Raw genomic sequence first — 14,293 nt, 5'->3', positions numbered from 1 at the left:
TAAATCAAAGTCTGTAAAATTCTGCATAAAATGAAGTGTGACTCGAGAATCACACGCAACCACAATGCAATTCAAATATCAAGAGCACAAATAGACTTTCACAAACATGAACAAACTTTGGTAATAATAATACTAGTGAGTTCTTTTTAAAAAGTTGTTACCATATGCTTTGTGACCACCTAGAGGGGTGGGATAGGGAAGGTGAGAGGGAGATGCAAGAGGGAGGGGATATGGGGATATATGTATACATATAGCTGATTCACTTTGTTATACACCAGCAGCTAACACAACAATGTAAAGCAATTATACTCCAATAAAGATGTTAAAAAAAAAAAGAAATAAACTGATGAGTAAGTTTAAAACAAAAAATCAACAAAAAATAAAATAAAATAAAAAGGTGTTACCATAAAATCCAAGCACTTAAAAGATGGAATAAAATTACTCAGAAATGGAGAAACTGTGGCAAAGGCATGGTGAGAATAGTGACCATATTTGAATATACAACAAACACATAATGATCATGCGCATTATGAATGTAGAACAAAGAATACAGTTGATAATGTCCTTGGGTTCCACAGCCATGGACTCAACCAACCTTAGATCAAAAATATTTTTAAAATTCCAGAAATTTCCAAAAAGCAAAACTTGGATTTGCCACACTGGCAACTATTTACAGAGCATTTACATTGTATTTAACACTATTTACATAGCGTTTATATTGTATGAGGTATTATAAGTATCTAGAGATGATTTTAAGTATATGGGAGGATATTTGTAGGTTATATGCAAATACTGTGCCATTTTACATAAGGGATTGAGCATCCAAAGATTTTGTTGTCCGCAAAGGGTCCTGGAACCAATCCCCCGGTACACTGAGCACAACTGTATGTGGGTATCAGAGGTCCCCAGAACCACTCTCAATTTGAATAATTCTCTAGAAGGACTCACAGGACTCGAGATATTATATTCATGTTCATGGTTTATTACAGCAAAAGTTACAGAGTAAAATCAGCAAAGGGAGAAGGCACGTGGGGCAAAGTCTAGAGGAAAACAAGCCCAAGCTTCCAAGAGGACTCTTCCAGTTGAGGTGAACAAAACGTGGGCTTAATTTCTTCAGGAGTGATGTGCAACAACAAATGCAAAGTGTTACCAACCAGGGAACCTCACCTGAATCTGGAGTCCAGGAATTTTATGGGAAAAGATATATAAGACATTTGTAATAATCAAAATAGGGAACTCTAGAATGGCTGGACGAGGAACTTAGCAGATCTCCCCAGTGAAACAACCATTTAACTGGTGAAAATTATTAAAACACACACAACCATTTAAAATCTCTGAAAATTGTTCTAAGGACATACAACAAATGGAGAAACATTTATTTAAGAGATCTACTAAATCTCACTAAGAAAAGTGAGAGCTATGGTATTTAAACCACAACCTGCTCCCTTCTCCTACCCCAACCCTGCTCCTTGTTCTGGAAGCTTCATTCCAGGTGGTTGTGGCCAAGAAGACAGGATCTCCCTCTCCAACCAGTTACACAAGGACTACAGTTTCACCAGGACTACAGTTTCACCTCAGATGGTCAGGCTGCTGGTGCCTCTCAACTCTCCCCAGTTCCATGTTGCAGAAGCAATATTCCTGGTAGGCACAGCCAAGAAGAGGGCTCACTTCTCCTACTAAATCTCCATTCATAGAGCAGAAGCTCTATCCCAGGTTTGGCATGTCAAGAATATAGGGGCTCCAATTGTCCCTGCCCCAGCTTAGTCATGTTTCGTGTTAGGAGGGGCAAGCTGAGAAGACCAGGACCTATCATCTTCCTCCCATGCCCGCTTTTAGAATGGGAATGTCACTCAGGGAGAAGTTTCTGCACACAGCTGGGTTGTGTAGTGGCACAGAGGTTCTGCTCTGGGGTAGATGCAAGTTACTAGGATGAAGAGCTCTACAACTCTGCCTGACTGTTTAGAACAAGGATTAGAGAAGTTCATGGGTAAAGGACTTTTGAAAATAATGGTGATCTTGGTCACTATCAATTCTGAAGGGACAGGTAGATCTATGATACCAGTAGCAATGAGTGAAATGGCAGACCAGAAGTTTGCTAATGTCAGAAGTTTAGCAAAGAGAATCAGGGGTAGAGAAAGCCATGGAGGTCTAATTGGTTGTACACATTTGCTGGGATACACTCACTCAGAGCTAATTAGAGGAGGAGATGGGGAAGATTTGAAAGTATTACCAAGCTACACATACATCCATCAGTAAGAGGAAGAGCCTGTTGGCTCAAGGGGCTTAAGTACAACCTCTTAACTGACTGAACGATAAGCTGCTTTTAGCCAGGGGATACTCCTAGGAGACCAGGCTTAAAGCTAAAACCACACTTATTCTTGGTGGGCTGGAGGACTGTGCATATTCCCAAGACTGCACCGACTCAGGAGTGACAGGAGGGGCAACTTCCAAGTACTAGTCCCTGGCTGAACGTGAGGCAAAGTCTTAAGCTTACTGAACTGTGAAAGCAGTCTCCAAGTCACACAAATCCACCAGATAATGAGTAACAATTAACTGACCAAGGGGGCTTAGGTATAATAGTTGAGCAATAAGTGGCTTATACTGACCTAGGAAGACAGGCTAAAAGATAAAAAATGGAAAAATATCTGAACAAGGACATCAGAGCCTTCACACTACTGGGAAAATATGTCACAGAATTAGTTCAGCCAAGTCATTAAACAAATAAACGAATGAGCAAACAGAAAGAAGTAGCCCTGGTGGTCAGGGAGGGGAGAGCAGTATCCAGACGTGCTACAGTCTGTTATCTAAAATGTCCAGTCTTCAACAGAAAATTGTGAAACATACACAAAAAAGGAAAATGTGACCCATACATAGGAGTACATACAGGCAATAGAAACTGCCCAGATGTTGCACTTAGCAGACAACTACACCAAATCTATTATAAATATTTTCAAAGGGATTTGTGGGAATTAAGGGAAACTGTGCGTAAAGAATTACAGCAAAATAAGATAACAATGATTTATCAAATAGATAATGTTAATAAAGAGATTAAAATTATATATATTTATATATCTATTTTTCAACTTTTCAATTCCAAAATTTCTATCATTTGGGGATTATTTATCTATCTACCTATCTACCTATCTATCCCTGTCTGTCTCTCTGTCTGTCTATCTATCTATCTATCTATCTATCCAAAATGCTTGAAAGCACAATAATCTAAATGAAAAATTCACTAGAGGGACTCAACAGTAAATGTGAGTTAGCAGAAGAAAGAATCTGCAAACTTGAAGATAGATCAATAGAGATTATACGGTCTAAATAGAAGAAAGAAAAATGAATGAAGATAAACGAAGCATCAGAGAAATATGGGGCATCATTAAGTGTACCAACATGTGTGTGATGGCAGTCCTGGAAAAAAAAGGAGAGAGAGAATAGGACAGAAAAAATATTTAAAGAATTAATTTTTGAAGATTTCCTAAATTTGAGGAAAAACACTATTTTACACATCAGTGAGCTCTAAGTAGGATCAGTACAAAGGAATTCATTCACATCCAGACTCATTATAATAGAAATGTTGAAAGTCAAAGAGAAAATCTTGAAAGCAGCAAGAGAAACGTGGCTCATCATCTACAAAGGGCCACAATAAGATTAACAGCTGATGTCTCTTCAGAAACAATGTAGGCCAGAGGCAGTGAGTTGACATTGAAAGTGCTGAAAAAAATATAACATCAACTAAGAATCCTATAGCCAACAGAAGCATCTTCAAAAGTGAAAGTGAAACAAAGATGTGTCCAGGTAAACAAAAAAACAGAATTCATTGCTATTATACCTGCCTTATAAGAACTACTAAAAGAAGTTCAGGAAGTGAGAGCAGACAGTGATTTGAATCAACATGGAAAAACAAAGAGCTCCAATAAAGGTAATTATGTAGGTAATGATAAAAGAGTATAATCACACATTTCTTTTTCTTTCTTCTTTTAACTGATTTAAAAAGCAATTGCATAACACAATCTATAAAATTGTATTGTTGGGCCTATAACATATAGAATTGTAATATATTTGATAATAAAAACTGAATGAAGCTACATTGAAGAAAGGGAATGACACCAGATGGTACTGCTAATCCACAAAAAGAAATGAAGAGAGACAGACATGGTAAATAATAAGCTTTTTAAAAAAAAACTCTATAAATATGTCTGAGCTCTCTGTTCTTCACTTCATAAAAAGAAGTTTTTATAAAGCAATAATTATAACAATGTATTTTTGAGTTTGAAACATACATAGACATTATATGAATAACAATAATAACACAAAAAGGAGGACCAGAAGAAAGCTATCTAAGAGTAAAGTTTCTGTATCTTACTGGAATTAAGTTAGTATAAATATGAAGTAGATTCTGATAAATTAAGATGTATGTTGTAAGCCCTAGACCAACCACTAAGAAAGTAGCTCTTAGTTACTTGGCTATTTAGTTAAGAACCATCAAAGGAATTAAAATAATATGCTAGGAAATATTCACTTAAGACAAAAAGAAGTAGTAAAGGAGGAAAAGAGGAACAAAATAGGACAACTGGGGATTTCCCTGGTGGCGCAGTGGTTAAGAATGCGCCTGCCAGTGCAGGGGACACGGGTTGGAGCCCTGGTCTGGGAAGATCCCACATGCTGCGGAGCAGCTAAGCTCGTGTGCCACAACTACTGAGCCTGCACCCTAGAGCCCGCGAGCCACAACTACTGAGCCCGCGTGCCACAACTACTGAAGCCCGTGCACCTAGAGCCCGTGCTTCACAATAAGAGAAGCCACAGCAATGAGAAGCCCACGCGCCACAACGAAGAGTAGCCCCCTGCTCGCCTCAACTAGAGAAAGCCCGCACGCAGCAACGAAAACCCAACGCAGCCAATAAATAAATAAATTAATTAATTAATTAATTAATTAATTTTAAAAAGGAGAACTGTGTAAGTACTATTATGTCAGCATTTCATGATGTGGGTGGTCTTTCAACACTCAATAATCTGGTAGTTTTTAGGTCAAATAACTTTCCTTATTTAGACTTATTTTCCATTGAATAGTATTCCATTCATGGTACCCCTTGTGTTTGAAATCTTCTAAGCAAATTAATATGAATTCTGAAACAAATTTTGTTTCAGCTGATTCCTATATTAAGTTTTTTGCTTCATCACCCTCCCCTTAAAAATACTATGTTAATAGTAGAACGTATTCACCAAGATACACACAAAGGTATACATTGAGATACATACTTTATTTTGTACCATTAGGTGTTTAACTACATACCCACCTGATATTTGTTCTCTGACACTACCAATATTGACATAAAGATACATTCATTTATGAATATATTCTGTCACTATACATATCCAGAGAGATAAAAGTGGCCATTAGTTTTGGAATTATTTAAGTTGAATGCATCAAAACAACCATCTCATGGCTCACTGAATACCCTGACATCTTTTAAAAAGGAGTGTATTTTTGTGTGGGTGTCTATAGTAGAAAGTATATAGTAATAATTAATGGTGTTCATAATTACACAAACACACAGCATTGTGCCTAGTAATATATAACAATATATTATTTAGAAATACATATCATCTCTATATAATTCTATATGTTCATAAAATACAACTTTAAATAATGACATATATGTATATATATGCACACGTGTGCATGCATGTGCATGCACGCACACACACACAAGAACACCACAGTCTGCCATGAAACATTATAGATGTACTTTGTGTGCTAAGAAACATGGGTGTGCTCCTGGTATTACTCTCTCACAATTCGGCAGAATCATTATGTATACAGCCATGAGAATCGGACTGCCTGCATTTAACTTCCAGCTCTGCCAGTTGTTGGATGTGTGACCTGGTATCTATAAAATATAATAATATTGTCTTCCTCACGATGTACTTGTGAGGATTAAGTGCCATCTTAATGCATGTAAAATCCTAGAAAGCACCAGGCAAGTAGTAAGTGCTCAATAAACTTTAGCTATTGTTATTGATCTTTTGATTCTGCTCCTTCAGGAGATAAACGTTTCTTTTACATCTTGAGCATGTGTTACATTTAGATAATGCTTCTCATCTAAGAACAGATCTTCAAAATATGTTTTTCATTTTGATGGTATCTGTAACTGTCACACCTTTATTTGTGATCCTCTTAGAGTTTGCACATTATAATATACAACTATGAGCATGTCATGGATTTTACCCAGGTGAAGGTTGATTCCCAGGAATGACAGGTGTATTTATATTTTTTTCATGGACCTTTTGTGTGTTGTATAAATAAGGTTGGGTGTATGATGATGATGTACTATTTTGAGAACCTTCCATGTGGTCTGCCTGGTCTCTCCGTGTTCCTATGCCTTTTATACACGAGGACAGAAGATGTTTGTTTCTTTTGTTCACTGTCATGTCCTCAACACCTAGAAGAGTGCCTGGTATATAGTCACAAATGAGCATATTGTGGTACCGCATAATCTAAAACTATTCATTTACTTCCCAGTATCTACCAAAGTCCATTGATTTTATTCTAATCTCAAAGCACCTTTGTATAACTATTCTTAAAATATGCTTGACACTTCTGTTAAGTTGAAGTTTGCTATTATCTGAGCATACCCCTCTTCTTTCCTTTGTGTGTATAGAGATACTGTTTTATCTACCTGTGAAATCTGATGCCATCACTTCTTTCATTAAAAACCCCACCCATCTATCAAGACCAGCTTCAGACTTTACCACATCAATTCTACTCACCTGCATGCTATAGCCTCTCTCTTCTGAATGCTCCTGGCTTTATCAGTATATCTTTGCTGGGTCATTTAGCCATGTTTATATTCTAGTACAGTTATTTGTGTGTGCTTAGTCTCCCTTCAGGACAGGGGATGTTGTCTGCTTCACCTTTGTACCCTCCATAGTGCATATAGGAATGTAGCAAATATTTAGTAAGGACCTTTTCAGTGCCAGTTGCTGAGTTCAGTGGCAGTTGGCTTCATAGGAATGTGAGTGATACTCTCTTCCTGTGTTCTCCAAAATATTTGCTAAATAAATGATTAAACAAATTCACGTTTTGAGCAACATGGTGCTACATTACAGGCCCTGGACTTGGTATTGGATATACTGGGTTAAAATCCAGACCGTGTAATTTAGGGATGATAACATGCTCCCCCTAAGAGCCTTGGTTTTCTGTTCGAAAGTAGGAATGATAGACCCACGTTGTGGCATTAAATGAGATAACATATTGGAGGGGGTGGAGGGCTCATAACCAAAGTGTTTGGACTAGAGAAGGTTTCAAATAAAAGTGAGCTTCTTCCTTTCCTATAAAAGTGCTATTTGAATAAAAGTAAAATGTCTGGTTCCCAAAGGTGTCCTTAGCTTTTGTTGTTGTTGTTCTGGCCCTGGCTCTATCAGTCTTCTTTGAACGGGCCAAGCAAACTTCTCCAAGGCCTGGCCACCAGAGATGTTACGGGGCCTGGCTATACTGCTGCTCTTTTCTTTTTCTAGCAGCATTCTGGCAAGTATGTATTTGTTTGCTGTGGTGGTTATAAACTGCTGCTTCCCTCCTGTTCTTCATGAGATACTTACAGGACTCAAGTTTTGTTTAGTGTCTTGTTTTGCTTTGTTGTGTCTACAGCATACAGAATTACTACCATTTGTGAGGGCATTTTCGCTTTTGCAAAATGCCTTCACATCCATTATTTCATGTGGTACCATTGACAAGTCAGTGAGCATGGTAGGGCAGGGACCAGTGCCATCAGATGCCTTTTACAAATGAGGAAATAGAACCTCAGAGTTTAAGGGGTCTGCATACAGCTTAAAAGTGGCAATGGAGGTCTAGCAAGCACAAGCCACCTGTCTACTAATTTGGTGCCCTCTCCTTCTGCTCTGCTTACCCTGGAAGCAAAGGCAGACTCTGGCATCCTTCATCCTGACGATCCCCTCCTTTCTTCTCTGCAGAGGCGTCCATCCTGAGCTACGACGGCAGCATGTACATGAAGATCATCATGCCCATGGTCATGCACACCGAGGCAGAGGACGTGTCCTTCCGCTTCATGTCCCAGCGAGCTTATGGGCTGCTGGTGGCTACTACCTCCAGGGACTCTGCTGACACCCTGCGTTTGGAGCTGGATGGGGGGCGCGTCAAGCTCATGGTTAACTTAGGTATCGTATGAAGTACCCTCTGCCACTCTGTTTGGGCTTGTCTTCCCTTTCTTTTCTGATTTTCATTGGTTTGACTGAATTCTTTGTTTGTTTCTTGAAATTTAGCTGCTCACCTCTTGTTTAATAGGCCAAGGATAAATCCCAACAGCAACAAACACCTTCTCCTTGTTTCTGCATGAGGTTTTGATGTCAATTTCTGGTTTCTGACAGTGGTGGTTTCTTTACTAGAAGATTTGTTTTCTAAGTTTCCTTTCTTGGTTTTTTGGAATCGTTTAGCTTTGTGTAAAACACGCTACTTTGGTCCATCTTTTGATCAGTCACATTCCCATTAAGTCCAACTCCTTGGTCACCACTCAAAACAGTCAAAGCAGAGGACAGGGACAGGGCATGAGATGGAAACAAAATGGGAGGGTGGTGTTTGAAAGAACGAAGCCACGTGAGTGGGATGAGAAATGCATTGTTTGAAGCTCCGCAAGGACTATTCACATGGGAAATTCTGGTGGCCTTGATGACACTAGTATCTCCTTGTATTTACTTTCTCCTAGTGGGGAGCACAAGTCACATTATTTCTGTTGTCCCATCGGGGAAAAATTCTATAAGTTTAGAGTCTCTGACACATGGAAGGATGGTGTGGCTCCTGATATGTATCCCTTCTTCCTTCCTGACATTCCTACCCTCACTCGGCAGCCCTTTTTATAAAAATTATTAAGTCACACTGTTACCAGTTACTCTGTTCTTATATAATACATATCCATTTTTCCTTAGTGTTGAAAAATTATGACAGTTTCAAATTTGTAGCTTTATTGAGAGAGGACCTGTTCTTCTACTGTAATTACCTATGATGATACTTTGGAAATTCCTCTTTTATGGCCTCACACCCTCTCAGGCTGCTGACCTTCTTGACTGGATTCTAATCAATCTTCTATGGAGAGTGAGGACCTCTTGGTTTTTGGAAGGAAAAAAAGCAGTCTCTATTTCTGCTGATTCTACTCAGTAGAAAGTCAGTGCCCTGTGTTGACAGGATTAGTGATACAGCTGAGCTCAAACTTTCTAAGCCTCTGATTTGTTTGGCTATGTAGAATATGTTTAGATACACAACTCCTTCATAAAGATGTCAGTGGAATGGCTTGTCAGAGGCATGGCATGGAGAAGACATGACGGACAAATGTGTCAGATGCAGGACGATACACAACCCTAGATGGCCTGGTGGGAAGGTGGGAAATCAATACCAGTCTTATCAGGTCAACTGGTCACTCTTGAAAAATGCCTGTATGACAATCCTAAAAATCTCTAGGACACAGAAGACTGTTTTGAGCAGTGGCTTGTTTAGTTGTGTCTCTCTTTTTTTTTTTTTTTCCAAGTTGCAGCTTTTACAACACTATGCCCTTTTTCTTTTCCAAGCACATTTGATTTCTGTTGTCAGTGTGTCTCTTGGTTTTTCTTTGGTTTGTGTATGTGTGTGTTTGGTTATTTTGGATTTTGTTTTTCTATTTTGCTAGATCTTTGTGGGTGTTCTTGAGTTTCCAGTCCTCCCCACCATCAGCCATGGTAAATCAAAAGATGGTATTCAACCCTTCAAAGGCCCAAAGCCTGCGGCCCGCATAGCAAACAGCCTTGAGAACAGAGTGTACTGAGCAGCCTGCAGGGACTGGCATTCCCCTGTCCCCCTCACCTTCCCCTCCCTACACCATCCTCCCCACCTGAAACCAACCAACCAGCGTGCATACCTGAAACCAACCACCAGTAGCCTACTGTCAAGTTCTCTGAAAAACAACAGAAGAAATAAAAATAAAAAATAACCCCTCCCACAACTAAAATGAAAACAAATGTGACCTCCTAACTAGCTCACAGAAAAGAAGATCGGGTCAGTTTTTAACTGTCTATTTCAAGGTAAGAGAGAGCCAGAGATATAAGGAATATTCAGCCCCGCGGGGTCCTGGGGAAATGCACATTGCCTTTAAACAGACAACTTTTTGTTTTTCCTTTTTAGATGTTGTTTTGTAAGCTTAGAAGGCCAACTATGACAGGTCTCACATCTTAGAAGGAAAAATGGAGGTGGCGGGAGATAAAAGGGGATGACGAAAGAGATGAACAGGTTCTCTCTCTCTCTCTGTCTCTCTTTCTCTCCCTCTCTGTCTCTCTCTCTCTCACACATGCACACGTACACACAGTCATAGATCCCAGGTGTATTCCTAGAAGCATTATTTTTGCATTTTAAACTGTCAGGAAAATCTGGGAGGTGTGCTTTTTTGAAAGACTCTGCTTTTGCCTCCTGGCTCCTTTCTGCACGTGATCATTGTAGCTCCTCCTAAGTTGAGGCATCTTAGGCAAAAGAGCACTGTTCTTCTCTAGAAACAGTGGTCACTTCTTGTTTCCCTGAAGGGTAGGGTTCACCACAACTACTGGTTTGAATTTACTTTCTTTCAAACCTAACACAGAAAACTGAACTTAAATTCCTTGTACGTGTGTACACCAACTCTTCATACTCATGCTTTGTTTGAAGGTTCTCTCCCCCGCCTCCCCAGAATATAGCCCTTCATAAATGCTTTTTTTTCTCCTTGTCATGAATTCATATTACCCTTTTTTTTTCATTATAGTAGAAAACATCTCCAAACAGCGTGTGCATTTACGTACACAATCCCCAAAACTAATTTCAAAGGATCCCTCCCTCCATTTAAGTTGTGTCTCTTTTCTAGCACAGGCACGAATGATATTCCAATTTATTTCAAATTGTTCACACATAAAAGGTCATGATATAAATGTCTGTATTTTTCTGATGTAACGTGTCTCTTAAATATCAAGGGGACTAGGCTTTTCCAAGGGCCTTGCTTTCTGAAGATAGCCAGCCGTGGCAATAGCAGCCATGAGCAATGTCCAGCTACACATACACATAGCACGTTTTAAAAAGCTTTGAGGTTGGCCATTGACCTATCATATTTTTAATCTCTTAGTATTAAAAGATATAATAATAATTTTTAATATTATAGTATTTTTAAATATTTTGAAAACCTTATTTTAATCTCACAGTAACTTTCTGAGATAAATCAATAGTGTTTTTATGATTGCTTGATAGATGTGAAACAAAGAAAGTAGGTCACAGAGGTGGGACTACCTATGTCTCTAAACTACTCAGTCATCATGGGTTATCCGTCACCTCCACAGATCAATACTGTGGATCACTGATGTGACAGACTTAATGACTTCTAACTGCTTTCATGATGGTCACCTTTTAAACATGCACGGAAGGCATCTTCTTCTTAGTGCTTGGTTTGAATTGAGCCATACAGCAGAAAAGTCCATCAGTATTGGTACAGCCTCATTCATGGGCCTGCAAGAATCCTCAGCAGAATGCAGGCAACCCTTCTTCAGTGGTGGAGGCTTGTAGGCAGTGCCATGCAGCTTGGTTAATTGCATTCAGATTCTCTAGATGTTGTCTTTCTGGAAGCATGGACTTGCAGTCTACTGTTTACTGTATGCACCACTGAAGACATAAGACTCCTAGAAACATTCACCTCTTCCGTGCTCAACCTGAAGCTCATCAATATAGAAAATAATAATTTCTCCTTATTTACTAAAATTAAATGAAAAAACTGAAACAGAATGAACAGCACACACACCACACACATACCCATATCCCTCAAATACCATGCCAAGGCTCAGGCAGAGAGAGAACTTCGGCTGCTACTGGAGATCTAAAGGAAACTGCCTTCCCAGGTCAGTTCTTCTGATCATTTTTCATTAAAAAATACATCATCACTATCAAGACCACCCTCTCAGACCCTGTGAACAAGGAACTGGGGTAGATTTTTCTCCTCAAACTTATTCTTCAAGTAAAGTAGCAAAATAATTTTTCACTTCTTGACTTAACATACCCAGTTGTCTGCTATCTTGAAAGCTCCAAGTCCTCACGTTGGTTTAAAGACACCATTCAGTTCATGGAACCACTTGAGTGAGCCCAGAAGGACAAGCCCAACCCAACACCTCTGCCTAGACCAGGTCCTTGACTAAGAATAAATCCTCAGCAGCACAGAAACCAAAGCAGCAAACCACTTCTTGTTTAAAGTTCTTGGGTTTGTTGCTTTAGGCTCACTCTTTCCCTTTCCCTCTCTGAAGCATGCCCATACTTCTGCTTCCCCTCTTTCTTGAATCCATCAGTGAGGGGCATTTCTCCAGCCTCGGGTGATGGTAGGCGAACCGGCAGCTGAGGCCCCACTTCTTCCTCCCTCCCTGCCCTCCCTTTCCCCAGTCCTCACCAGGGGCATGGCCTCCTCTGTCCGGTGATCGTACCAGTTGCTCCAGGGCTGTTTGCTCCCACTTTTCTGTTGCGGTTGACGACACATGACAAACCTAACCGCACGAAACCAAACCCAGATTTTTCTCAAGAGATGTTCTTCTGGGGAACAAATAAGCTTCCTGCCCCCTTCCTCAGAATGCTTGGGTGTTATAAATTGCTCCTATCTGGATTCACGTAGTTTCATTCTGCCCTGTCATTTGCCACTGGTTTCTTTGTCGCTTGCTTCAAATGGTTTATTTCAGGAAATTCAAATCGTGGCATTATCTTCCACAAGTCCTCCAAAACTATTGGGTTAACCTTAGCTAGAAGAAGAGCACAGTTTCTAACTGTATTTTTTTCCTGTAATTTTCTCCTTTTCTTTATCGTTTTACTTCTACCTTTTAATGTCTGGCTTTAAACAAATTCTTATAGGATTTCCCACCATTGAAAACCAAACTTAGGTTCAACTGGGCAGCCTGGTAACAGTTAACCTGAGACATTTCTCTGACCATTCTGCCCAACCCCTACTAACACCCATTGACTCTGCTCTAGACCTTTTATACTGTGTGTCCCTGACTCCAAAGAGATATTAATAAAAGGACAGATACTCTGATCTCTGGCACACAATACCTTGTCTGGTGACCAGCACAAGAAAATTAGCCACCCTTTATTCCCTCTCCTTCCCATTAAAAAAAAAGAATTTTCTTTCTTCAAGATGCCAGGATCACAGAGTAAAATAGGTAGGATGTCAAAGGTGCCCAAGACCTCCTCCCCATGTGCCTGTCTCGCCTTCTCCTCAAATGCTGTGGGCGCTTGATTCAGTCTGAGCGTTCAGGCAGGAAGACGGAGATGGGCTTCGTGAGCGAGTTGGTCTGGGGGCCTTTGAAACCACAGCGGAGACCCCAATCAATTATGATAACATCATACAACTCCTTTTACCCAGCACCCGAGCCCGCCTCTCTAAAATCTGGGATGGGTGTTTGTGCGGTTAGCTGTTTGCAAGTGGCCATTTTATGACAGAAAATGACCAGGTGGTGTTAACCCTTTCCTTACCTCTGAGGATAACGGCAAATCTGCCTACATAAATTTCTATAGCATTTGGGGCCTGACCTGAGGAGAGAGGGTGGAGGGAGTTTGGTTTTAGAAAAAGAGAAAGGGTTAAATACTGCACTGAGAAACTTCATGGACAGATTTTTTTTAAGTGATACAATATGTCAGACTGGTGATATATCTTTGAAATACTAAAACCAAAATTGTCTTGATGCTACTTTTAAAGGTAAATTTTAAGAAAAACCAATTGTAGAGGGAAACAAACTAAAACCTGCATTTGGTGGGGAAATTTTTGCAGTATTTTCCAAGTTTAACAAAATTAATATTTCAAAGTCCAATTTTGAAATACTTTATCTAAGTGAATAGGATTTTTGAAAGAAAAAAAAGAAGCATACTCAGTGTCTATTGTGGATATATATGTATACCAGTATATATCTCTATACATACGTGTATATATATATGTGTGTGTGTGTATATATATATGTATCCAACTTTACTAAACAATATACTGTACATATACACCCACCCTTAAACTTGTGCATACTGTATATATATATATAAAATGGCCACATTTCTTGCGTGTGTCTGTCCCCGGAAGGGTGGACTGATTGTTTTTGGATGTCTGCAGCTGTTACCTTGAAGGATGCAATTTCATCTTTCATTTATTTTTCCCCATCTAGACTGTATCAGGATAAACTGTAACTCCAGTAAGTTTTCCCTCAAGTTTCATTTTGTTCTTTAAAAAAAAAAAAAAAAGAAAACTGACTTTATTTTGTTTACTGTTTTATGAGCTGT

The 14,293-nt window shown here is 39.4% G+C and overlaps 1 protein-coding gene across 11 annotated transcripts in view; it reads left to right on the top strand.

Annotated features, from left to right (window-relative positions):
• NRXN3 (neurexin 3) overlaps positions 1 to 14,293 on the top strand; it is a 1,618,670-nt gene that overhangs the window by 565,919 nt on the left and 1,038,458 nt on the right. For 9 of the 11 annotated variants that reach the window (XM_068558635.1, XM_068558546.1, XM_068558806.1 and 6 more), the window contains 2 exons: positions 7,972 to 8,175; positions 14,179 to 14,205. In XM_068558635.1, the coding sequence (XP_068414736.1) occupies positions 7,972 to 8,175; positions 14,179 to 14,205 (231 nt within the window). The remainder of the gene's footprint in view (positions 1 to 7,971; positions 8,176 to 14,178; positions 14,206 to 14,293) is intronic. The other 2 variants (XM_068559298.1, XM_068559177.1) reach the window with 1 other exon arrangement.

This window comes from Eschrichtius robustus, chromosome 1 (assembly GCF_028021215.1).
Source record: "Eschrichtius robustus isolate mEscRob2 chromosome 1, mEscRob2.pri, whole genome shotgun sequence".
NCBI classification, from domain to species: domain Eukaryota; kingdom Metazoa; phylum Chordata; class Mammalia; order Artiodactyla; family Eschrichtiidae; genus Eschrichtius; species Eschrichtius robustus.
The sequence above is the reverse complement of the archived record's forward strand: the minus strand, read 5'-3'. Positions and strand labels throughout refer to the sequence as shown.